Source organism: Esox lucius, chromosome 12, assembly GCF_011004845.1.
Source record: "Esox lucius isolate fEsoLuc1 chromosome 12, fEsoLuc1.pri, whole genome shotgun sequence".
In the NCBI taxonomy this organism is placed as follows: Eukaryota; Metazoa; Chordata; class Actinopteri; order Esociformes; family Esocidae; genus Esox; species Esox lucius.
In genome coordinates, this window is record NC_047580.1 from 29,029,890 (window position 1) to 29,053,200 (window position 23,311).

Below are 23,311 nucleotides of genomic sequence, written 5' to 3' on the forward strand. Positions count from 1 at the left end.
AGTGACAGGGGATGATCTCTACGGTTAGTGACAGGTGGTGGTTTCTACAGTCCAGTAAGTGACAGGGGGTGGTTTCTACAGTTAGTGACAGTGGTTGGTTTCTACATTTAGTGTCAGTGGGTGTTTTCTACAGTACAGTAAGTGACAGTGGGTGGTTTCTACAGTTAGTGACAGTGGGTGGTTTCTACAGTTAGTGAAAGTGGGTGGTTTCTACAGTCAGTGACAGGGGGTGGTTTCTACAGTCAGTGACAGGGGGTGGTTTCTACAGTCAGTGACAGGGGGTGGTCGCTATGGTTAGTGACAGGGGATGATCTCTACGGTTAGTGACAGGTGGTGGTTTCTACAGTCCAGTAAGTGACAGGGGGTGGTTTCTACAGTTAGTGACAGTGGTTGGTTTCTACATTTAGTGTCAGTGGGTGTTTTCTACCGTACAGTAAATGACAGTGGGTGGTTTCTACAGTAAGTGACAGTGGGTGGTTTCTACAGTTAGTGACAGTGGGTGGTTTCTACAGTTAGTGACAGTGGGTGGTTTCTACAGTTAGTGACAGGGGGTGGTTTCTCCAGTTAGTGACAGGGGGTGGTTTCTCCAGTTAGTGACAGGGGGTGGTTTCTACAGTTAGTGACAGGGGGATGTCCCTACGGTTAGTGACAGGGGGTGGTTTCTAAATTTAGTAACAGGGGGTGGATTGAAACTTGAGGTTAATAGCACCTTCTTCTCTGCACCGCAAGACACCTGTGGATTAAGCCTCTCGCTTGTTTTCTAACATGGGCCTGCAGTCTGAAGGCCACCAACAGCCAGCCAGTGGAAGTGGAATCGGTTCCCGAACACCATGAACCCACAGCCAAGGCCTCTAAGCCATGACATACACACACTCCAACATATGCTCACACACAACCTGCACACTCACACACACACACACACACTTCAGATGTTGTACTGATACTCAGACTGACAGGGTTTAACGTGTGTGCATGTGTATGCGTGTGTGACATACTGCTGTTACTAGGATGGGCAGGAATGTACGCCTTGTGTGTGGATGTGTGTGTGGGAGAACGTGCAGGTTGTGGGTGTTGTAGGTCTAACTATACTCATGGGGACCAAATGTCCCCATGAGTATAGTAAAACCAGGAACGAATTTGACTCATGGGCACCTTTTGCCAGTCCCCATGAGGCAGAAGTCAATTTCCGGCTCAGGATTTAGGTTTAGGGTCAAACTTACAATTAATTTTAAAGAATTGAATTGGGGTTTCTTAAAGGTCCAGGTGTTGTTGGTTAAGTTTAGGGTTAAGGTTAGGCATTACATCTAGGTAAAGTTTAGGCATAAATGTTACTTTATTGAGGTTAAGTTTAGGGTTAGGGTTAGATTAGGGTTAGGTTAAGGTTAGGGTTAGGGTAAGGGTTGGGTTTTCGGTTACGAGTAGGGCAAGGGAGCATGCAATTTATATTTTCTGGTCCCCATGTGGATAGCCATACAAACTTGTGTGTGTGTGTGTGGGTGTGTGTCGATATTCATTCTGGAATATTCAATGTTCCCTTGAGAATAAGCCTCAGGCTCGGATCTCAGACACGTAGAAAACAAGTTGGGAAGTTCGCTGACGTCCGTGGATGTGGGAGCGTTTGAGTCGTGGTGATTACAAAGTGGTCCCCTTTAAAGTCATGTGTTCCCATTCACTGCCACTGCTGACAATGGGAAGGAGAAGTGGGGAGAAAGGAGGAGTAGACCCCCCCCCCCACACGCCGCCCTATTGTGACCCACATACACACTGTCCCTCATGGTGTATGTTATATAACTGACACAGATTGATCGGGGATGTATAAAAGGAATAATAGCGGTCTGTAGCAATTGAGACAGTGTTTTAATTTCATGCTGGTGACTCCACAGAGTAGCTCTATAAGTGTACAGAGTGTGCCTGTGTTTCTAAATAGGTGTATAGGGGTTAATATATGTAGATAAGGGTTTGCTTTATGTTTGCTGCAGTGTTGGGTTTTGTGTGTGCGTGTGTAAAATGAGTGCTGTACGTTCGCCTCGGCTTTGAGGTGGGTGCTAGGAAACTCTAGGTGTCAAGTGCCGTCACGTCTCTCTGAAAAAACATAACTTTCCATTCCTCTGAAATGTGTAGAGAGCTCAGGAGAGACACTGTGAGGAAAAGAGCCATAGTGTGAATCGGACTATTGGGCATGTGTCAAAACTCTCTCCATCTCTCTTTTCTTTCCTTTCTTTTCTCTCTCCATTTCTTTCTACTCTCTCCATCTCTCTTTATTTTCCCTTCTCTCTCTCCCTCATTATTCCCGTTATTCTCTCTGTCTTTCTTTCTTCTTCTGGTCTCTCTATCATGTCCTAATAATAGCTGCGGTAACGGTTTAAAGTGGAATATGGATTCTGAGAACTGTGGCACCATCTTTGGTTCCCTTCTTCACAGCCGAGCTTCCCCCGTTTCTGAATCCAACACTAGTCCCAGCATTGTAGTCGTGTGTCCGTGTTTTTGTTCTATTCTAGGCCTACCATCTGTTCTACAACACTATAACATTTAATGCTGATAAGGACCGATATTCATATTCACTACATCCACTGCAATTAAGTCAGTACTTTGTGAGGTTTCATCAATTAACAAAGCATGGAAGTCAATTGAAGTGTTGTTACTTCCCGATTTGTGTGTGTGTGAGAAACTACTTTTGCTCAGCTCCGTTTATTCGGTTTCTGTCTTCATGGGCCTAGTTTGTGTCGGAAGTTCCGTCCCTCAAAACATGGAATAATAAGTGTTCCAAATGGTACCCTAATTCCTGTTTGCGTGCACTACTAGGACAAATAGGTCTCTGGTCAAATTGGTAGGGAATAGGTTAACATTTGGGCTGCATGTTTGAAGAGATACGCCAAAACCCCAGTGGGTGATTGTCAATGATTGATTTCCTTCTTGGCGTATCACAGAAACTTCAATAGTGCTTGTGAAATAGTACTGGCAATGACCTGGTGGTGTGTTCGAGGTCTTGGGAGTGGGCATGGAGACTAGCCATAAATCACATAGCCCTGTTGTTTTGAAAACCACCACGTCCAACCAGCAGCCAGCCGGCAGTCTCCCCCGACAACCATCACCACCACCTCACTCCTGCGGAGACCACCGCAGCATCTGTTCCCGTGTAGCGGAATGCCGAGCAGTCCTTTCCTTCTGACGCTGTGGAGCCGAGGGCCGGAGAAATGGGGGATACATCCGGCCCAGATGTGTCTGCCCTGGCCTGAACTGAGATCTGGTTTGTGCTGTAATGCCGTGGATGTGACAGTGACTAGAGTTTGCGAGAGACACCACTGACAGATGTAAGGCCACCGGGTTCTGTTCCCCAATGTCATGATGTCCTTTTTCGCAATGGTGACCTTGCTTCACTGCAGCAACTCCCGGCCATCCAATCCACCGCGATCCCCTCCATGGTGTGAACACCTAAGGAAAGGAAAGGAAAGGAAAGGAAAGGGAGGGAAGAGAGAGGGTGAGAAGGAATGATGGAGAGAGAAGAACAAATAGGTGGGAGAGAGAAGTGGACCGTTTACTTAGAAACTTGTTATCAGCGGGATACATACTGAGACTCTATATGGGCGGTGATTTGTAGCTAGTCTCTATGCCCAGTTCCAAGTCCCTCGAAAACACCACCAGGTCATTGTCAGTACTAATTCACAAGCACTATTGAAGTTTCTGTGATACGTCAAGAAGGAAATCAATCATTGACAATCACCCACTTTGGGAATGTCAAAGACATCTCGCCACGCCGTTCTGCTTGTTATCACACTTGTTGACCAACCAAGTTTTTGTCAACAGCCATGATTAAGCTTGCAGGGTCCCAGCCTGCCACAAGGTGTCGCTTGAGTGCAGTGAAAGAAGACACAACTTGGCTGAAACACAACCAATGGAAGGTGCTTAGCCAATTCTTCCCTCTGATGGTCCCCTTGGGCACTGTCGGAATGCCGGAAAACGTTGGATTTTTTTTTTAAGTCACAATGTTCTAGTACAGGCCGTAACTGCTACAGTCACAAGCTGGGACAGCTTAAAACAACAGCGGGCTGGGATGGGACAAAATGTGGCCCTGCATCAAAGGTGCTCTGTGGATTAACCGTTGCTTTGATTTCTGCAGGGCTGGAGAACAGTGTAGTGTATTAGGAGTCATCTCTCTCCTTTGAGAGGAAGCATGGTGGCAGCTGTTAAAACACAAGGCCAGATGTGCCCCCCACCCCTCACTCCCACAGCTGGGTGTCTCCGTGGGACTGCCCCATCCCCCTCCTAGCCCAACCACCTTCTCACAGATAGACCTTCACTGTTTGTCTGTTCACTTGGATCCCCATTAGTTGACGCCATGGTGATAGTTAGTCAGTGTCCGAAACTAAAAAGAAAAACAGATAATACAGTCAAAGAAGTTTCCCGTTTACATACATCTAACTAAAACATAAACATTACTGACATGAAAAATTATAAAACAAAATACAAACACTAGCAACCAAAAACAGACAATTAAACAAATGTAAAAATATCTAAATGCAATGTGGGTGGGTGTGTTTGCTGTGTTTAAGCATGCGTTTGTGAATCTGATCCCTTCTTCGGGTAAGACTAATGAAATCCTCAATCCTCAAAGTTCATTGGTCACTGTAATCCAGATCAACTGGGGGGTTCTGATAGGGACAATTTAATATCCGCTAATATTAATAAACACCATTAGCAACCAAGTCTGTAACCGCTAACCCTATGACCCGATTACGTTTTTGTCTTCAAGTCTTTTTCCTCTTTCGCTCAACTAGTCTGGTAGTGGCCCAGTGAAGGAGAGGGGGGCAGATAGGAGATTAGATGTGAGTTTCCTTCATCACTCAGATGTTGAAGTGAATAGAGCATTGCTTTCCACATGAAACTGTTTTGCTATGTATGAATAATCCATGGTTGTGGGGGCACGTCGGGTCCCAAAGAAGGCTTTAGGTTGGGTGGACAGGGTTTATGTCTTTGGGTTGGGTGTACAGGCTTCATGTCTTTGGGTTGGGTGTACAGGGTTCATGTCTTTGGGTTGGGTGGACAGGGTTCATGTCTTTGGGTTGGGTGGACAGGGTTCATGTCTTTGGTTTGGGTGGACAGGGTTTATGTCTTTGGGTTGGGTGGACAGGGTTTATGTCTTTGGGTTGGGTGGACAGGGTTTATGTCTTTGGGTTGGGTGGACAGGGTTTATGTCTTTGGGTTGGGTGGACAGGGTTCATGTCTTTGGGTTGGGTGGACAGGCTTCATGTCTTTGGGTTGGGTGGACAGGGTTTATGTCTTTGGGTTGGGTGGACAGGGTTCATGTCTTTGGGTTGGGTGGACAGGGTTCATGTCTTTGGGTTGGGTGGACAGGGTTCATGTCTTTGGGTTGGGTGGACAGGGTTCATGTCTTTGGGTTGGGTGGACAGGATTAATGTCTCCCTAGCTCAATTGCTGGGATGGTCTCAAGGGCTTAGTTTAGGGTCACTGATACTGGATTGGAATTCAGCTCTGTGACTGCAATCTCTCTCTCTCCCTGTCTGTATTCCTCTCCCACTCATCCTTCTGTCTTTCCCACCAGATGTGGAGCAGATGGCTATTGATTGGCTGACAGGAAACTTCTACTTTGAGGACAACATGGATGATCGTATCTTTGTGTGCAACGCCGACGGCCAGACCTGTGTCACCCTGCTGGATCAGGAGCTTCACAATCCAAAAGGCATCGCCCTGGACCCCGCCATGGGGTGAGCTCCATCCCCCTCCACTACCCCTCATCCATGTGATGAGTACCTGTAGTACCTGTTTCGTACCTAAAGTAGTACCAGTTAGACCCCTAAAGTAGTGCCGGTTAGACCCCTAAAGTAGTGCCAGTTAGACCCCTAAAGTAGTGCCAGTTAGATCCCTAAAGTAGTGCCAGTTAGATCCCTAAAGTAGTACCAGTTAGATCCCTAAAGTAGTGCCAGTTAGATCCCTAAAGTAGAGCTGTTTATGTCTCTAAAGTAATACCGGTAAGTTCTTGAAAGTAGTGCCCGGTTAGTTCTCGAATGTAGTGCCAGTTGGACCCTTAATGTACTGCCGGTTAGATCTGTAAAGTAGTGAAGGTTTGATCCCTAAATAAGTGTAGGTTTGATCCCTAAAGTAGTACCGGTTTGATCCATAAAGTAATTATGGTTATATCCCTGAAGTAGTACCGGTTTGTTCCCTGAAGTAGTACCGGTTTGTTCCCTGAAGTAGTACCGGTTTGTTCCCTGAAGTAGTACCGGTTTGTTCCCTGAAGTAGTACCGGTTTGTTCCCTGAAGTAGTACCGGTTTGTTCCCTGAAGTAGTACCGGTTTGTTCCCTAAGGTAATACTGGTTTGTTCCCTAAGGTAATACTGGTTTGTTCCCTAAAGTAATACCGTTTTGTTCCCTAAAGTAATACCGTTTTGTTCCCTAAAGTAGAATCCCTAAATAACTGTCCTTTGGTGTACTTCCCCTTGGTATTTCTGGTCAGATGACGTTCCAGCCAGACCTTAGTCGGTGAAAATACATCCTCATCTTAGACGGACACATACACACGTGATATGCACGGTCACTTGTTCTTCCTGACTGGTCAACAGATGGTACTGCCTGTGTAATTCCTTTAGACAGTGTATCACTTCTCCATTTTGGTTCGTTTTCTCTTAGTCAGGGATGTAGGAATGTATTATTTTAGCTGATTTACAGCAGATGGCACGGAATGTGAGAAGGTCTTACTGAGGCTGAGCATTTAGTGAGTGGATCCTTCTACATGATGGAGTCCAACTCTCTTGGAACCAATTAGCAATTCCTGCCTTGAAACAGGGTTGTAGATACTATTGGGGAGTGGAGAATTTATTTTGTAAAACTAGTCCAGTCGTTTATATTAGATTCAGCATATTTTCTTCAGACACAGTTCATTCCTGCCTTCCCTGTATCTCTGTCTTGTTCCTATAGTACCCCGACTATAAATGTTTCTCACCCCCACAGGAAGGTGTTCTTCACCGACTACGGTCAGACTCCCAAGGTGGAGCGGTGTGATATGGACGGTCAGAACCGGACCAAGCTGGTGGACAGTAAGATTGTGTTCCCCCATGGAATCACCCTGGACCTGGTCAACCGGCTGGTCTACTGGGCCGATGCCTACCTGGATTACATAGAGGTGGTGGACTACGAGGGCAAGAACCGACACCCCATTATCCAGGGCCTGCAGGTGAGGACCGTCTCCTACCCCACATGCTGTGTCCCTCCAGTACACCCCCCCCCCCCCCCCCCCCCCGGTGTCTCTGTCCCAACCCACTGACCCAGACCCGTTGGTTCTTTGTTCCGCGTCATCAGATTGAGCACCTGTACGGGCTGACTGTGTTTGAGAACTATCTCTACGCCACCAACTCCGACGAGGGCAACCTCAACCACGTCAAGACCAGTGTGATCCGGGTGAACCGCTTCAACTCCAGCGACTTCACGGTGGTGACCAGGGTGGACCGCGGTACCGCTCTGCATGTGTACCATCAGAGACGACAGCCTCCGGGTAGGTGCTGACCTGGGGAACCAGGTCTGTTTGCAGACATTTGTTCCAGCCCTGTACGTTTGTCACCTGACTTATAGGCGTGAGGTTGCGAAAGTACACAAAGCATTCCCCTGGTTCTTCTGAGATCCTGTTATCATTAGTTGTTGCCACGGTGGTGCTGACCTTTTCCTCCGATGCTTTTCTCGTTCCCTTGGGTCAGTGAGAGAGAAGAGTCACGCGTGTGCCCCAGACCAGTTTAAGAAGCCCGGAGGCTGCTCTGACATATGTCTGCTGGGCAACAGCCACAAGACCCGAACCTGTCGCTGTCGGTCTGGATTCAGCCTGGGGAGTGACGGCAAATCCTGCAAGAGTGAGTACTGACGCTGGGTCTTCCGTGGATTTGAAGGCCGCAGGTAGCACTGGCATAGCATGAAAAGAAACGGCACAGCCCTGCCCTCCTGAAATTCAAATTAAGTCTCCGAAATATTTACACATTACATTTTATATTTACAGACTCTGCTGACATACAATCTATCGTTGTTGTGTTTCTAACATATGGTGGCTAACCATTCAGCAACATGGTCCTTATGTTCCCCCTTCAGAACCCGAACACGAGTTGTTCCTGGTGTACGGTAAGGGACGCCCAGGCATCATTCGTGGCATGGACATGAATGCCAAGGTGCCAGACGAGTACATGATCCCCATCGAGAACCTGATGAACCCAAGGGCGCTGGACTTCCACGCTGAGAGCGAGTTCATCTACTTCGCTGACGCTGCGAGCTACATCATAGGACGGCAGAAGATCGACGGCACCGAGAGAGACACTATACTGAAAGACGGTAATGACAAGTTCCCTCCCTGTTGCAGAACCAAATCCCCGCCCATGTAGAGTCTCAGTATGTATCCCGCTGATAACAAGCTTGTAAGTGAACGGTCCACTTCTCTCTCTTTCACCTATTTGTTCTTCTCTCTCCATCACTCCTTCTCACCCTCTCTCTTCCCTCCCTTTCCTTTCCTTAGGTGTTCACACCGTGGAGGGGATCGCGGTGGATTGGATGGCTGGTAACCTGTACTGGACAGACGATGGGCCCATGAAGACCATCAGTGTGGCCAGGCTGGAGAAGGCCTCTCAGACACGAAAGACCCTCATTGAGGGCAAGATGACCCATCCCCGCGCCATTGTCGTGGACCCCCAGCACGGGTAAGACATTTTCACCCTCCTCGTTCCTTCTCTACAATTCCCAGGTGTACCAGAAATTCAGTTTGGCGGATTTTTTTTAGATATTTCCTGCGAATTGGTTACTGGTTTATCAAGGGATGTTCCACTCGAATCTTCCAGTCGACTCCGAGGGAATTTGCGAATTGTTAGTGAGGTTTTGCAGCTGTTTTCCGGGGCTAAGAGAGGCTGTGTTTCTGTCCCAGGTGGATGTACTGGACCGACTGGGAGGAGGACCCCAAGAAGACCAACCGGGGGAAGATCAAGAAGGCGTGGATGGACGGCTCGCACCAACAGGTTCTGCTGACCAGCAAGACAGTGCTGTGGCCCAACGGCCTGAGTCTGGACATCCCACAGGGCATCCTGTACTGGGTAGACGCCTACTACGACCGCATCGAGAAGGTCTACCTCAACACCACTGAGCGAAAGGTCAGTTAGACTGGTTACCAACCGCCCGAATTCCCGTCACAGTATTCTGGGTGAAAAGACCTTATCAGTAATAATAGTGGTAGTCGCAATGGTTGTCTCCTCAACGGAGCGGGGTGTTTACGTCCCATGTCTGCCCTTCAACCAATAAACCCTGGTATTAATACAGTGTCAGGATATTCCCTCAAATACACTGCATATTTAGAGTCTCTACATCCCTTTAACAGCCTTCAATTTTTCCTGCCTTAAAATGAAATCTCAGACAAGGTTTCTTGCAGGTCCCCATTTTACATTTTAGTCGTTCACAGTCACACGTATCCAGTGCTTTCATCTTAATATAACTACAGTGGGTCAGACAACAACACACCCAGTGTTATTATTACTTTCCTCGATAAAGTAGCTGCAATGATGGTGCTGAAGAAAAAAATAAATAAAGAATACACCCAACCCCTAGTTATTCGAAGAAACCTTGGCTGTTATTTCGGCAGTAAAAATGTTTTTGGATTCAGTCTACCTACTTTTAGGGCAACAATATGCCCAGTTTATTTTTAAATAGCTGAAGATACATGGTATATGTATCTTGTCACCAGTTTACCACAATGGTACATTTTGGACACTGAGTTGAGTTGATTTTTCAAAGTACCTTTTTTCCTTAAATGTTTTAGCTGGTCTGTTGATCCCGACAAACAGCCCCCTCCAGGGACAACCATATCAGGGCGGCCGCAACCACAATTCTTGAACACAGAGTTTTTTTTATTTAGGCCAAGAAGTTGTACGTTTTGTGTTGTCTTGTAGTATTCCTTCACGGCTTTGTTGCAAATAGAATAGATGATTTGGAATAAATTTTTTAACACAAGCCGGATGTATTTATACTTGGGTGTGCTTGTCACTGGCAAGAAATGATGAGATTATTAGGCTCACAAGCATTGTGAAAGGCCCATAAAAAAATAGAAGAACATACCTAATCCTGGGATACTGGCAAACCCCTTCGGATACTGTTTTTGTAACAGAAAATATCCTGCATTTTAATGCCAGACACACTGGAATCACTTCAAAGCTTTCATGAATTGTCAAGTCTACTTAAGACATCAGTGAAAACATTACAACACTGCTATCCATTAATGATGTCTCTCCAAGAAAAGCTGACATAGAGAAGAGATATGTTGCCCTTTAATTTGTATAGTTTGTAGGATTTTATTCCACATGATTCCAGGCTATAAAATGTATACCAACTGTGAGTACCTTCACTAGTGACTCTTCCTGTGTACATTGTCTGTAAGTAAACAAGGAAACCTGTTTTTGACCCTTCCATGACCACGCTCGATGCCCCCCATCCTCTTCTCTCTGACCGGTCAGATGGTGTACGAGGGAAACGAGTTGAACCACGCCTTCGGCCTGTGTCACTACAAGAACTTCCTGTTTTGGAACGAGTACCGCAGTGGGAGCATCTTCAAACTGGACACCTCCAACAACAATGTCACTTTGCTCCGCAACGAACGTCCGCCCCTCTTCGAGATCCGCGTGTACGACGCGCATCAACAGCAAGGTAAATTCTGGCGGACGTTTCATAGCACGTTTGTGACGGCGTCCTCAGTACGTGATGGAAGGTCCTGATGCGACTTATGTCACAAAATATAACAGGTTGTAATTTAGGATTTCTTAGCTAGTCTGGAACTGTAATTAATTAATGCACGAATCGTTGAATGATCATTATTGTCTGATTATGCCAACGGACCTGTCAAACTGTCATTTGTGTAAACACTTAAAACTATTCACGGCCCTTGATTACAAATCTACGCATTAACCCGCTATGCCGCATCTCTGGACAAAAGTCGTAAAAGTCGTTTTATCATTTCTGAGGGGACTGCGTGTTTACTGGGGCCTTGTTTCTGTAGGCACCAACCTCTGCCGGGTCAATAACGGGGGCTGCAGCAGCCTGTGCCTGGCCACGCCGGAGGGCCGGGCCTGTGGCTGCGCTGACGACCAGATCCTGGGTGCCGACAACGTGACCTGCAAAGGTGGGTGCACTGGGGGGGGCTCCGTAAAGAGGGGACTGAGTGGCCCTCGCTTACGGTGGACTTTGAAATGATGACCACGAATTTAACAAAATGGCGACGGCATCACCAAGGCAGCAATCGATTAAAGTAACAGCAGCCAAAAACACCTGAACCATGTCCCCACCTTCCTCTCTTCTTTCTGCTCGACTGTTGTTCAACATACTATGTACTGGTTGTTTGGGATGTATGTGTACGCAAAGCGCAGAAAACAAAATGTCCGCCCTGGGTGTAGTAAAGCCTTCAGGGTCCGTAACGGCCTCCCCTCTCCTCAGCCAACCGGTCCTACGTCCCACCACCCCAGTGTCAGCCCACCGAGTTTGCCTGTAAGAACAACCGCTGCATCCAGGAGCGTTGGAAGTGTGACGGCGACAACGACTGTCTCGACAACAGCGACGAGGCGCCCGAGCTTTGCCGTGAGTAGTGCTGTTACCGCCGTGCCGTTGCCGTGGTTCTAAATCACACACATGGTACAGAACGGTGGGCTGAGAAGAAACCGCAGCGGACTGTGATGAAGCCTGTCCGATCCTTGCTTCTCTCCGAAACCATGAATCAGTTGTTTTCAGATGATTGCATTCCAGTTGAGCGTTAAATAGGCCTATGGTTTCTCCGCCCGGCGCTCTATTCAAGCTACTGTTAGAAATGCTAGCCCTTGTCTGTTTAATACGTAGTCAGCGCTGCAGAAGAATCATCCAAGAACAGAATGTGCAATGAGTCAAATGGAATCAGAATGTGTGAGCCAGTTGCGGCCCTGGGAAACTGCCGGCTCATTCTTCCTGTTCTCTTCCAGACCAGCACACATGCCCGTCGGACCGGTTCAAGTGCCAGAACAACCGCTGCATCCCCCTCCGCTGGCTCTGTGATGGGGACAACGACTGTGGCAACGACGAGGATGAGTCCAACACCACCTGCTCAGGTACAAACACACCCACACACAGGTAAACACGCACACAAACACAAAGGTAAACACGCGCACACACACACACACACACACACACACACACAGGTAAACACGCACACAAACACACACACACACACACACACACAGGTAAACACACACACATACACACACAAACACAAACACACAGGTGAACACACACACAGGCAAACATACAGATACAAACACACAGGTAAACGCACACACACAAACACAAAGGTAAACACACACACAGGCAAACACACAGGTACACACACACACACACACACACAGGCACACACACACACACACACCCACACATACGCCCAGCACTTCCATCTCTAACCCTGTCTCCCTCCGCCCGCCTCCAGCCCGCACATGCCCGCCCAACCAGTACGCCTGTGCCAGCGGGCGCTGCATTCCCACGTCCTGGAAGTGTGACCTGGATGACGACTGTGGCGACCGCTCCGACGAGCCGGCCTCCTGCGGTGGGTCCCCCCTCCCCGGTTCTGTCGGCTGACGCACACCGGTGACCCGTCGGGCCAGCGCCCACTCACAGGTTTAGGCCTAATGGGAAGGGGCAGCCTCAGCGGGTCACAGAATCTGCTGGTGGTTCAGTTGTGTATGGGCTCGGTTCCATTTGGTTGACAGTTGGAAATGTCCCCTTTGGCCGCCTCAGGCAAGACTGTAGTTACGATTTAACGAGGTTGTATTAAACACACGTACCTCAGGCATTGTAGTCTTCACCTGTTCTGTATCGTGTTTGTCTTGTTTAGTTATGGATTGCAGTGATGTTTTTTTTAAATGTATGTATGTTTTTGAGGCACCTGTCTGTTTTGGATCATGTCTGGCGTTTTGTCTGGACGGAATCCGGGTTGAGGAGCTGCCGCTTTTGGCGCCACATAACGGTGTCCTTGTAAAATCCTCCTCCTCCTCTTGCTCCCTCAGCCTACCCCACTTGCTTTCCGCTCACTCAGTTCACCTGTGCCAACGGACGCTGCATCAATGTCAACTGGCGCTGTGACAATGGTGAGCAATTTCTCTCATTTCAAATCGCCCACTTTAAATACCTCACTTTAAATGTGCTGTTAAATTCACTTTGCTCTAAGATGTGGTGGGAAACACTAACGTGTGTTTGTCTCCCTCCCTCCCTCTCTCTCTCTTTCTCTCTCTCTCGCTTTGTCTCTCTTTCCGTCTACCTTTGTCTTGGTCTTTTTTCTGTCTTTCTGTCTCTCTCTGTTTATCTCTCTCTCTCTCTGTTTCTCTCTCTCTCTATCTCTCTCTGTTTATCTCTATCTCTGTCTCTCTCTCTGTTTATCTGTCTGTTTATCTCTCTCTCTCTCTCTGTTTATATCTCTCTGTTTATCTCTATCTCTGTCTCTCTCTCTCTGTTCATCTGTCTGTTTATCTCTCTCTCTCTGTTTATCTCTCTGTCTTCAGACAATGACTGTGGTGATAACAGTGATGAGGCCGGCTGCAGTCACTCCTGCTCCAGTGTCCAGTTCAAGTGTAACAGTGGCCGCTGCGTCCCTGAGTACTGGACGTGTGACGGGGACAACGACTGTGGGGACTACAGCGACGAGACGCACGCCAACTGCACCAACCAGGGTGAGCACTCGAACCGGCGCTGCCCTTGAACAAGGCATCCGCCCATCAAATCACTAACTGCATTTGAACTTGATTTCTGGTCACCAAACATTAGTGAGACATCGGGTTGACGGCGATAGGTGTCAACTGACTGTTCCCTTGTCAATGGGAGTATCAGGAAAACTTTGGCTTTGACCACATGTGATGGTTGTGGCTTTCACCAGTGTTTGGTCTTGTTAGTAGAAAGCAAATAGGTCTAAGTCAACCAGACTGTAAAATCACTGTAACAATAAGCTGGCTATTCATCGCATGTTGACCTTCAGAAGCTGTTTATTAGATGTTAATTTGCTAGGCACGCCTCAGTAATGTTCTCCATGTGTGTCCATTATGTTGCCTTGAATTAAAGTGTGTGACTTAAAGTGAATTTCAAAGGTCCAGCATCCATTTTGTGCCTGCTACATTTGGTTTCCCTTTACGTGCCTCAGCCACAACACCCGTGCGAAATCCTTCCTTCCAACCTCTGGCCAAATCTTTTGTGATCTAAAAAGGAAACAGTTTGCCGCTGTACCACTTTGTTTGTACGTTTGTTGTCATACTTCATTGCACATCTCAAGAGATCGCCGGCGAGTTTGCGCTGAAATCCACGTGTTTGCGTGATTATCAAAGCCTGCATTGTTCTTCACACAAAGGACAACCCATAGAAGGAATAAAATGTCCCAATACTCACATTTGTCCTCATTTTAGTTTTCTGGTACACTGTCACCACATGAAATGCCCTTTTCAGGCTGTGTTTATGGTGCCGTTTTGGGGTCTATAGAATGTTTTTGGGAATGTTGACAGGCTCTGTGTGTTGCTGTGAAGTCTGCGTGTCTCAGCTTGTCCCGTCCACCCAGAGTCACTTCACAAATCCGCCGTGTTGTTGCTGTCAGGGATGTTTTCACCGTGCGGTTAGCCGAGCTTTGACAGATTATCGACGCAAAGGAAGGGCTTGTTGAAACGGCGCCGTCGCACTGTTTAACACGATAGCCCATCGCAGCCAACCACCCTTTAAATAGTCTGCCCAAAGTGTAAACTACAGGGGGGACGTGGGAGGCCTACGGGGGGACGTGGGAGGCCTAACCCGGCCGGGGGGGGGTTTGTTCACTGCAGCGTATTCAGATGAGCCTGTCGATTCCTGTGGCACTCTGGGTGTGTGTTTAAGTTTCAAATGCAATTAACGTGAAACAAATGAAACCACAGTTTTAGCACAATGCCAACGGCACATTTATACAAAAGTCAAACAGTTACTGGTCTTCACTGGTTTGTAGAGTCCTTACCTGCTCCACCAGGGAAGTGGGGGGGTGGGTGGGGGGGGGGGGGTAAGCAGCTGTTTTTGTCTAAAGCGGCTGTTCCCAACCCTTTTAAATTCACTCAGACTGAGTCACAGAGTGTTTTAACACAGGTTAACCTTCAGCCCCAGTTCAACCCGTGTCATCAGTGAGTGCTTAAGATACAAGCCTTTCATTATTAAAGAACAGGCACATTGTGGAAATATATGCAAGGTCATAAGATATGTCTCAAACTAACAATCGCAACTTACTCTGAGGTTGTTGCCTTGAGCCAATAATCACATATCGGGCTTGGTGTAAATAGTCATGGGTCAAACTTGGGTTGCTGAAATAAACATCATTCTCCCAACCACCAGGTATGTAGGCTGATCCACAGGGAGCTTCTGAAGCTCTGTCTCTCTCTGCCTTTACTTCAGCCCTTCAGTATTGGTTTTAGAAGAATTAATTACTAAAAAGTCTGCCCTATATTGACAAGGGATGTGTGTGTGTGCGTGCGTGCGTGCGTGCGTGCGTGCGTGTGTGTGTGTGTGTGTGTGTGTGTGTGACTGTGTGTGTGCGTGCACTTGAGCCCACATGCGTGTGTGATTATGCTTGTGTTTGCCCATTTACTCCAGCACGCATCATTGAGCCCAGCATGGTCGTCTGGTCTAATGAGTGATCTGTGCCCAGAATACGCTTCGGGGTGTGTGCGTGCGTGCGTGTGCGTGCGCCCTGCCACACCCTCTGGAAGTCATTAGTTTGGAAAGAAGATGAATGCTTATTGCCTTCTCCAGACCAACCCCTGACCCTTCTATGCCAACTTGCAGTCTCTACTATGAAATAGAGTGGATCTAAAATAGGTTGTCTCCTAGCTTATTGCTCGCCGTGCTTTGTCATCCTCTGCTGTTGACACACTGACCTCCCTCTCTCTCTCCCTCCACCTCCCTAGCGACGCGACCTCCCGGTGGTTGCCATGTGGATGAGTTCCAGTGTCGCATGGACGGCCTGTGCATCCCCATGCGCTGGCGCTGCGACGGGGACACGGACTGCATGGACCTCAGCGATGAGAGCGACTGCGAGGGGGTGACACACATGTGTGACCCGGCCGTCAAGTTCAGCTGCCGGGACTCTGGTAAGTGGGGGGTGGGCGTGCTCTTTTCTGACAACGACAACAGTCTCATTCCCATCTCTTACCGTCGCCTATTGGCTGATACTGGGTGTTTGGTCGTCAGGGATTTGTTCATGATGTCAGGAAGTCTGTATCCTCTTTGCCCCGTTCCTCTGCAACCATGTCTCAGGGAAAGTAGTCTTAATGGTGCAGTGTCTGGGTAACACACACACACACACACGGTATCACACACACACACCGTATACCCTCAGAGAGCTTGCTCTCCCAATGGGTTTGTCGTGACCGAATGTTTCAGCAGGCTGCTCTCTGGGAACGACGATAGCTTTGACCACTTGGTTGACCCCTGACTGACCCCTGGGTGCTGAGGGGTTTAAGACTTCTGGGTTAGTACTTTGACCCCTGACTGTGTTGTTGGCTGAAGAGAGAGAAGCTTCAGAGGCGATGCATTCCCACGTGGGGACAGAGGCATAATCCGCAGTGATCTCATGTCCTTATTGAACTCTAGCGTCTCCCTCAGGCAACTCAATTACTTGCAAAGCTAACTGAGGTCTTGGTTTGGACTAGATCAGTGGAAATGTTGGCAAAGGAAAAGAAAAGTGGGGGGGGGGGGGGGTATCAACACTAAGATCTACAATCCTAGCAGCTCTCACAAAGGTACAGAAATGACCTTCAGTCACAAGAAGGCGAACACGTTTTGGAAAACGGCAACCAAGAGCACACGTGTGTTTTCCTATTTAGAGTTGAGCAGCCAATGATATGTTCTGTTGTTAGACGTCTTTGGACCTTTAACCCTTGACCCGCCAACAGCTCGGTGTATCAGTAAGGCCTGGGTGTGTGACGGGGACAGCGACTGCGAGGACAACTCGGATGAGGACAACTGTGAGGCGTTGGTGTGCAAGCTGTCCCACCATGTCTGCGCCACCAACGACTCCATCTGTCTCCCTGCCGAGATGCTGTGTGACGGCACGGACGACTGCCCTGACGGCTCTGACGAGAAGCTCTGTGGTAATACACACACACGTAAACTCTCCCTACACACACACACACTGTGGTGATATCACACGTACACAAACTCTCCCTACCCACACTCTGTGGTAATATCACACACAAACACACACAAACTCTCCCTACACACAACCATAATACCTCGGTCAACAAATTGACTAACCCCCTCTCTCTCTCGTCTCTCTCGTCTCTCTCGTCTCTCTCGTCTCTCTCGTCTCTCTCGTCTCTATCTCTTGTCTCCCTCTCTTGTCTCCCTCTCTCGTCTCTATCTCTTGTCTCCCTCTCTCGTCTCTCTCGTCTCTATCTCTTGTCTCCCTCTCTCGTCTCCCTCTCTCGTCTCGATCTCTTGTCTCCCTCTCTCGTCTCTCCGCGGTGCTGTCCACCCTCTACAGATCTGTGCTCCATAGACAACGGCGGCTGCAGCCACAACTGCTCCATCATCCCTGGGGAGGGCTTCATGTGTTCCTGCCCCCTGGGCATGGAGCTGGGCGCCGACAACAAGACTTGCCAGATCATGAACCTCTGTGCCAAGCACCTCAAGTGCAGCCAGAAGTGTGAGCAGGAGAAGAGCAGCGTCAAATGTTCCTGTTACCAGGGCTGGGAGCTGGAGCCCGACATGGAGACCTGCAAGAGCTCTGGTGAGGAGAGGGGAGGAGAGGGGAGGAGAGGGGAGGAGAGGGGAGGAGGACAGATGGAGGCCGATAGTTGTGGAGATAGACAGTACATGTAGTCCCGTTGGTTTGTGTGGTTTATGGCGTTTTGTAAACATTCTGTACATCTGGATATCGAAGCTAAGACTTCTACTAGGGAACTGAGTCCCTGCTGACGAACCTTACATCGTTCATCGTGTTTCCCCTCAGATCCTTTCAAGCCCTTCATTATCTTCTCCAACCGCCATGAGATCCGTCGCATCGACCTCCACAAGGGGGAGTTCAGTGTGCTGGTACCTAATCTGAGAAACACCATTGCTCTGGACTTCCACCTTAACCAGAGCACACTCTACTGGACCGACGTGGTGGAGGACAAGATCTACCGTGGGAAACTTTCAGAGAACGGAGGTGGGGGAACGTCGTCACTTGTTTCTGGTTTTGTTACACTCATATCAGTAAACCCATGGTGAAATCTATTAGCATACAAAATGTCAATGGATAAGAGTATGCCTTCTCTGTATTCTGTTATTAGATCTTGCAGCTAACAATTTCTCCTTTTTGGGAAAATGAAGTCATGAAAAGAGACAAGTATAGTGGCTGAAGATTGTTCTGGAAAACACATTAGCAGCATGTTCTCAAAGCTCTACTTGTCTGCTTTATCTTTCATTAGCCAAGATAGAAAATGAAGAAATCATCTGGAAATGGATTAGAAAGGAAATCTGGTTTGTTTTGTTGCTCTTAGGACAGACAATTACAGTTTACTGAGTTTGTACTGCCTCCAAATTAGTGTGCTTTACCCAAACAAAAGGTTGTCTCATAGTAGCCTTTTCAGTCCATTCTAGTATTTTCCCGCGACTCCTAATGTCCCTGGCCTAACCCCCACCCACCCAGTTGGTCCTGGCCAATCAAGGTTATTTTCCTATTTTCCTTTTCCCAGAATCCCCCGAGGTACTCTAGGGGCACACACTCAGAGAATGACGGAAGGCTTTGTCTCTTTCCATTTGTCTCAACCCTCTGCTGCGTGACCGCAAGCCTGGGCCAGAACAAAGTCTGGACACACACACACACACAGACACACTGTGGCGTAGCATAGGAGCCAATATATAACATTAAAGTCCCTATCCCCAGGACAGTTCTCCTCCTTACAGGACAGTGTTCTCCTCCTTACAGGACAGTGTTCTCCTCCTTACAGGACAGTGTTCTCCTCCTTACAGGACAGTGTTCTCCTCCTTACACGACAGTGTTCTCCTCCTTACACGACAGTGTTCTCCTCCTTACACGACAGTGTTCTCCTCCTTACACGACTGTGTTCTCCTCCTTACACGACTGTGTTCTCCTCCTTACACGACTGTGTTCTCCTCCTTACACGACAGTGTTCTCCTCTTTACACGACTGTGTTCTCCTCTTTACACGACTGTGTTCTCCTCCTTACACGACAGTGTTCTCCTCCTTACACGACAGTGTGTTGAAGCCTTAGATGAAGCTCCTGCTTCTTCTCGTCGAGGATATTTCAACTGTCGTGTCTTCTAAACAGTGTTGCTACACTCAAACACACAGTCAAGCATGCGCACACGCGTACATGCACATGCACTCACACAACAGTATGACAAAAACCCAAGTTTGAAGGGTTGTGTCAAAAGGGCAAGTTCAGTTGGACTGTATCTTCAATAATCCTTTAATCCATAATCACTGGGGTGCCAGTTTTCTTTTTTTTTTTTTTTTTGCATGATCACAGAGAGCTTCAGGATATTGCCAAAATAAAGGATACACCAAAATAAAGTCTTAATAGGGCGTAGGGCTACCCCAAGCTGCCAGAACGGCTTCAGTGCACTTTGGCATGGACCGTACTAGCGTCTGTAACTTGGAAGGACCGTTCCTTCAGGAGAAATGAGGTTGAGTCCTGTTGCCAGAGTTGGCTACGGCAAATGCCCCTATACACCCTGGTGGTCATGTTCCCTCATTGATCACTTGCCCTGTATATGAGGGCAACGTCATTCTGTGGGGGCGTAGCCATGGTAGCCAAAAATAATGGGCAGCTGCTCATTAATACTGTTTCTGTGGCTGTCGTAACGTTGATGTGTAAGCGAGGGGCGCGGCAGCAGGCACTGTACTGACTCCAGACCGAACAAAGCAGTTACTGTTTGTATTAAAACTCTGCAGTTATACCTTATTAAAGCTTTTATTTGCATTTCATAACACAAGTTAGTTAGTTTCCCAGCTGTTCCACGTGAAGCGTGAGAGAACGGATGTCATTGAGTGTCAGTGTACGATCTCCACCGTCAGAAATCCCGAGTCTGTGTCCCAGGTGGTCAGGTGATTAAGCATGGGCGGGATTTAGACCACGAATCTGTCTTCTGCCTATCCCCACGGTCCTGTTGAATACATCTCTTTGATTAAAAATACTTTATTAATGTCACATATAATGACTCGATCACTCCCGCTAAGGCCGGCTTCAAGTGGTCGTTGCGTCATTAGCTTTACTCTGACCAGCCAAATGGAATAAAGACACTGTGTTTTTTAGTTTGTCAGTGGTTTGCTGTTGTGGAAATGTGCTGCTGCATTTATTCTGTCTGACCACAGTCTTTTGACTGACATTGTATTATTACAGAGAAGTGCCCAGTTGACCCAATTTTACGGTTTGTTTTAATGTGTGGTTGACATTTTTCTGTTCGCTGAGGTGAGCAATAAGAGTGGCACTTCACCCAACCATCTTCTTCCCCCCCCCCCTCCTCTCTGCCCTCCCTTCGTCCTCCTTCCAGCTCTGACCAGTTTCGAGGTGGTGATCCAGTATGGACTGGCCACTCCTGAGGGGCTTGCTGTGGACTGGATTGCAGGGAACATCTACTGGGTAGAGAGTAACCTGGACCAGATCGAAGTGGCCAAGCTGGATGGAACCATGAGGACCACCCTCCTGGCTGGAGATGTGGAACACCCCCGTGCCATCGCCCTGGACCCCCGGGAAGGGTGAGGACACACACCGATACGCTAGGAACAGTGAAGCGATCATTCCATGGCACAGAAATGTTACATCTAGATTGTTGGATTCACATCTGTGGTGTTTGTGTAGGGTTCTGTTCTGGACGGACTGGGACGCCAGCCTGCCCAGGATAGAGGCAGCGTCTATGAGCGGAGAGGGCAGGCGGACCATCCACATAGAGACGGGCAACGGTGGCTGGCCCAACGGACTGACCGTAGACTACATGGAGAGACGTATCGTATGGATCGACGCCAGGTAGTGTTCCTCTGCTCGCAAACACACACACACACACTCTCACAGACGCAGACAAACACACACTCTTACAGACGCACTAACACGCACTCACCCGTCGTCATAATCCTTCTGTCCGCAGGTCTGACGCCATCTACTCTGCTCTGTACGACGGACGAGAGCTGATCGAGGTTCTGAGGGGTCACGAGTACCTGTCCCACCCGTTTGCTGTCACCATGTATGGAGGAGAGGTGTACTGGACTGACTGGAGAACCAACACCCTGGCCAAGGCCAACAAATGGACCGGTCACAACGTGACGGTTGTCCAGCGGACCAACACGCAGCCCTTTGACCTCCAGGTCTATCATCCCTCCAGACAGCCAGAGGGTAGGTCACGTGCGCGCGCACAGATGTAACCCTTCACGTGACTACCTACTGTCACGCACATTTTGGTGCTGTGTTGAAGCGTTGGGAGTGGAACACTCCAGACCTGGTCCATCCCGACACATCCCTGTGACAGCTGTCCTTTCACCCAGTGCGATGTGCTTTCTCTTCCGTGCTCACTGAGACCATCTGGGATGTTATAACTTGGGATGTTAGGATATCAGTGGAGACTGGAAACCCGGCTAATCTTCTGTGACTGTTGCAAAATTCTAATTTTGTTCCTAAAATTGCAGTTAAGGAATTTTAAAAAATCTGAGGAAATAGTCAGGTTGTCCGTAATTCTCCGAACCCGAAATGTCAGGAAAACCAGAGTCTATGAAGGACGGTTCTCATTGTCAAGCTGACGTGTGGTAGCCAGGTCCTGTCGGACTGTGTCCTCTGATACCTCCAGATGTTTCACGTGTGTTTCTAGCCCCCTCTTGGCACACCCTATTCAGTTGGTTGACTTTCACCGAGCCCTTGGATAATTGAATCGGGTAGATCGATGTGAGACGTCTGCCGTTTCCTTGGGACAGGGTTGGGATGTATTGCTGTAGACATGCAGATAGACTCCTTGTCAGGGATGCTAACTCGTGATGCTGTGATATGTACCATGTACAGCAGAAGGGCCAGAGGCCTGGACGTCCAATCAGATGCCATCTCACATTATGAGATATGACACATCGGTTCCTCACCCCGTCTTTACACTGCTTTGTGATTAAAGTGTTTGGGGATAGAGCAACATGTATTTTTATTTCTGAGCTGCTTGATTGAAATGGAAGAGAATGGAATCACAAGGTCGGTGTTCGTTCACCATGGACCTCGACCTCTTTATTCCCTCTCTGCCTGTTTAACATTGCCTCTTCCTTTCTCCCCCTAAGCTCCAAATCCGTGTGCCTCTGCTGAAGGCCAGAGCCTGTGTTCTCATCTGTGTCTCATCAACTACAATCAGACCTTCTCATGTGCCTGCCCTCATCTCATGAAGCTACAGCCGGACAAACGCACATGCAAAGGTAGGGACCCACAGCCCTAGGCTTTCGGGATGGTAATATCCCACAACTCTGCCCCACACGGTTCTACAAGTGACCAGAACTCTGAACGTCTGGGGGGGAATAGTAGCAGGATATCCTAAAAATACTGAACGGCTACTTAACATGTTTTTGGGGAATAATGTTCAGTAACCTCAGGACTCAATCGTGTCAAACAATGTTTTACTGATGTCATGACGGTAACCCCCAACTGCCCCCCCCCCTCCCCCATCCCCAGAGTCCCGTCAGTTCCTGCTGTACACCCGTCAGATCGAGATCCGAGGCGTGGACATTGACAACCCTTACTACAACTACATCATCTCCTTCACCGTGCCGGACATCGACAACGTGACCGTGGTGGACTACGACGCCCTGGAGCACCGCATCTACTGGTCGGACGTCCGCACCCAGGCCATCAAGAGGGCCTTCATCAACGGCACTGGGGTGGAGACCGTGGTGTCAGCCGGTAGGACGCCTCGGGAATCCACCCGGGTTCCCAAATAGGCCCCTTGTTTATTCCCGGAACGATTTGAGGAGGGTGTGCTGCTCGGTCCATTGTTGAAGGAACACGCATTTGACCAAGTCTTTTGAAGAGAACCAAAAACAACCGCTTTGGAATCTACTGGGCCAATTGGTGATTTAGTTAGTGATTCATTTCTAAGTGGCTCTGTGTTTTTCTTGTTTTGTTCGTTAGACCTTCCCAACGCCCACGGTCTGGCTGTGGACTGGGTGTCCAGGAACCTGTTCTGGACCAGCTATGATGCCAATAAAAAACAGATCAACGTGGCCAGACTGGACGGCTCCTTTAAGAACGCTGTAATCCAGGGTCTGGACAAACCGCACTGCCTTGTGCTCCACCCTATACTGGGGTGAGTT

The 23,311-nt window shown here is 48.4% G+C and overlaps 1 protein-coding gene across 3 annotated transcripts in view; it reads left to right on the plus strand.

Annotated features, from left to right (window-relative positions):
- Window positions 1–23,311, plus strand: part of lrp1ab (low density lipoprotein receptor-related protein 1Ab) — a 105,611-nt gene that overhangs the window by 45,228 nt on the left and 37,072 nt on the right. For all 3 annotated transcript variants that reach the window (XM_034295824.1, XM_034295825.1, XM_034295826.1), the window contains exons 8-31: window positions 5,561–5,723; window positions 6,967–7,189; window positions 7,315–7,507; window positions 7,707–7,856; window positions 8,089–8,325; window positions 8,507–8,687; window positions 8,909–9,131; window positions 10,485–10,674; window positions 11,024–11,146; window positions 11,458–11,598; window positions 11,973–12,098; window positions 12,470–12,586; window positions 13,047–13,127; window positions 13,539–13,706; window positions 15,942–16,124; window positions 16,929–17,126; window positions 17,519–17,764; window positions 17,987–18,184; window positions 20,536–20,740; window positions 20,844–21,008; window positions 21,127–21,371; window positions 22,289–22,420; window positions 22,674–22,901; window positions 23,130–23,304. In XM_034295824.1, coding sequence (XP_034151715.1) covers window positions 5,561–5,723; window positions 6,967–7,189; window positions 7,315–7,507; window positions 7,707–7,856; window positions 8,089–8,325; window positions 8,507–8,687; window positions 8,909–9,131; window positions 10,485–10,674; window positions 11,024–11,146; window positions 11,458–11,598; window positions 11,973–12,098; window positions 12,470–12,586; window positions 13,047–13,127; window positions 13,539–13,706; window positions 15,942–16,124; window positions 16,929–17,126; window positions 17,519–17,764; window positions 17,987–18,184; window positions 20,536–20,740; window positions 20,844–21,008; window positions 21,127–21,371; window positions 22,289–22,420; window positions 22,674–22,901; window positions 23,130–23,304 — 4,291 coding nt within the window. The remainder of the gene's footprint in view (window positions 1–5,560; window positions 5,724–6,966; window positions 7,190–7,314; window positions 7,508–7,706; window positions 7,857–8,088; window positions 8,326–8,506; window positions 8,688–8,908; window positions 9,132–10,484; window positions 10,675–11,023; window positions 11,147–11,457; window positions 11,599–11,972; window positions 12,099–12,469; window positions 12,587–13,046; window positions 13,128–13,538; window positions 13,707–15,941; window positions 16,125–16,928; window positions 17,127–17,518; window positions 17,765–17,986; window positions 18,185–20,535; window positions 20,741–20,843; window positions 21,009–21,126; window positions 21,372–22,288; window positions 22,421–22,673; window positions 22,902–23,129; window positions 23,305–23,311) is intronic.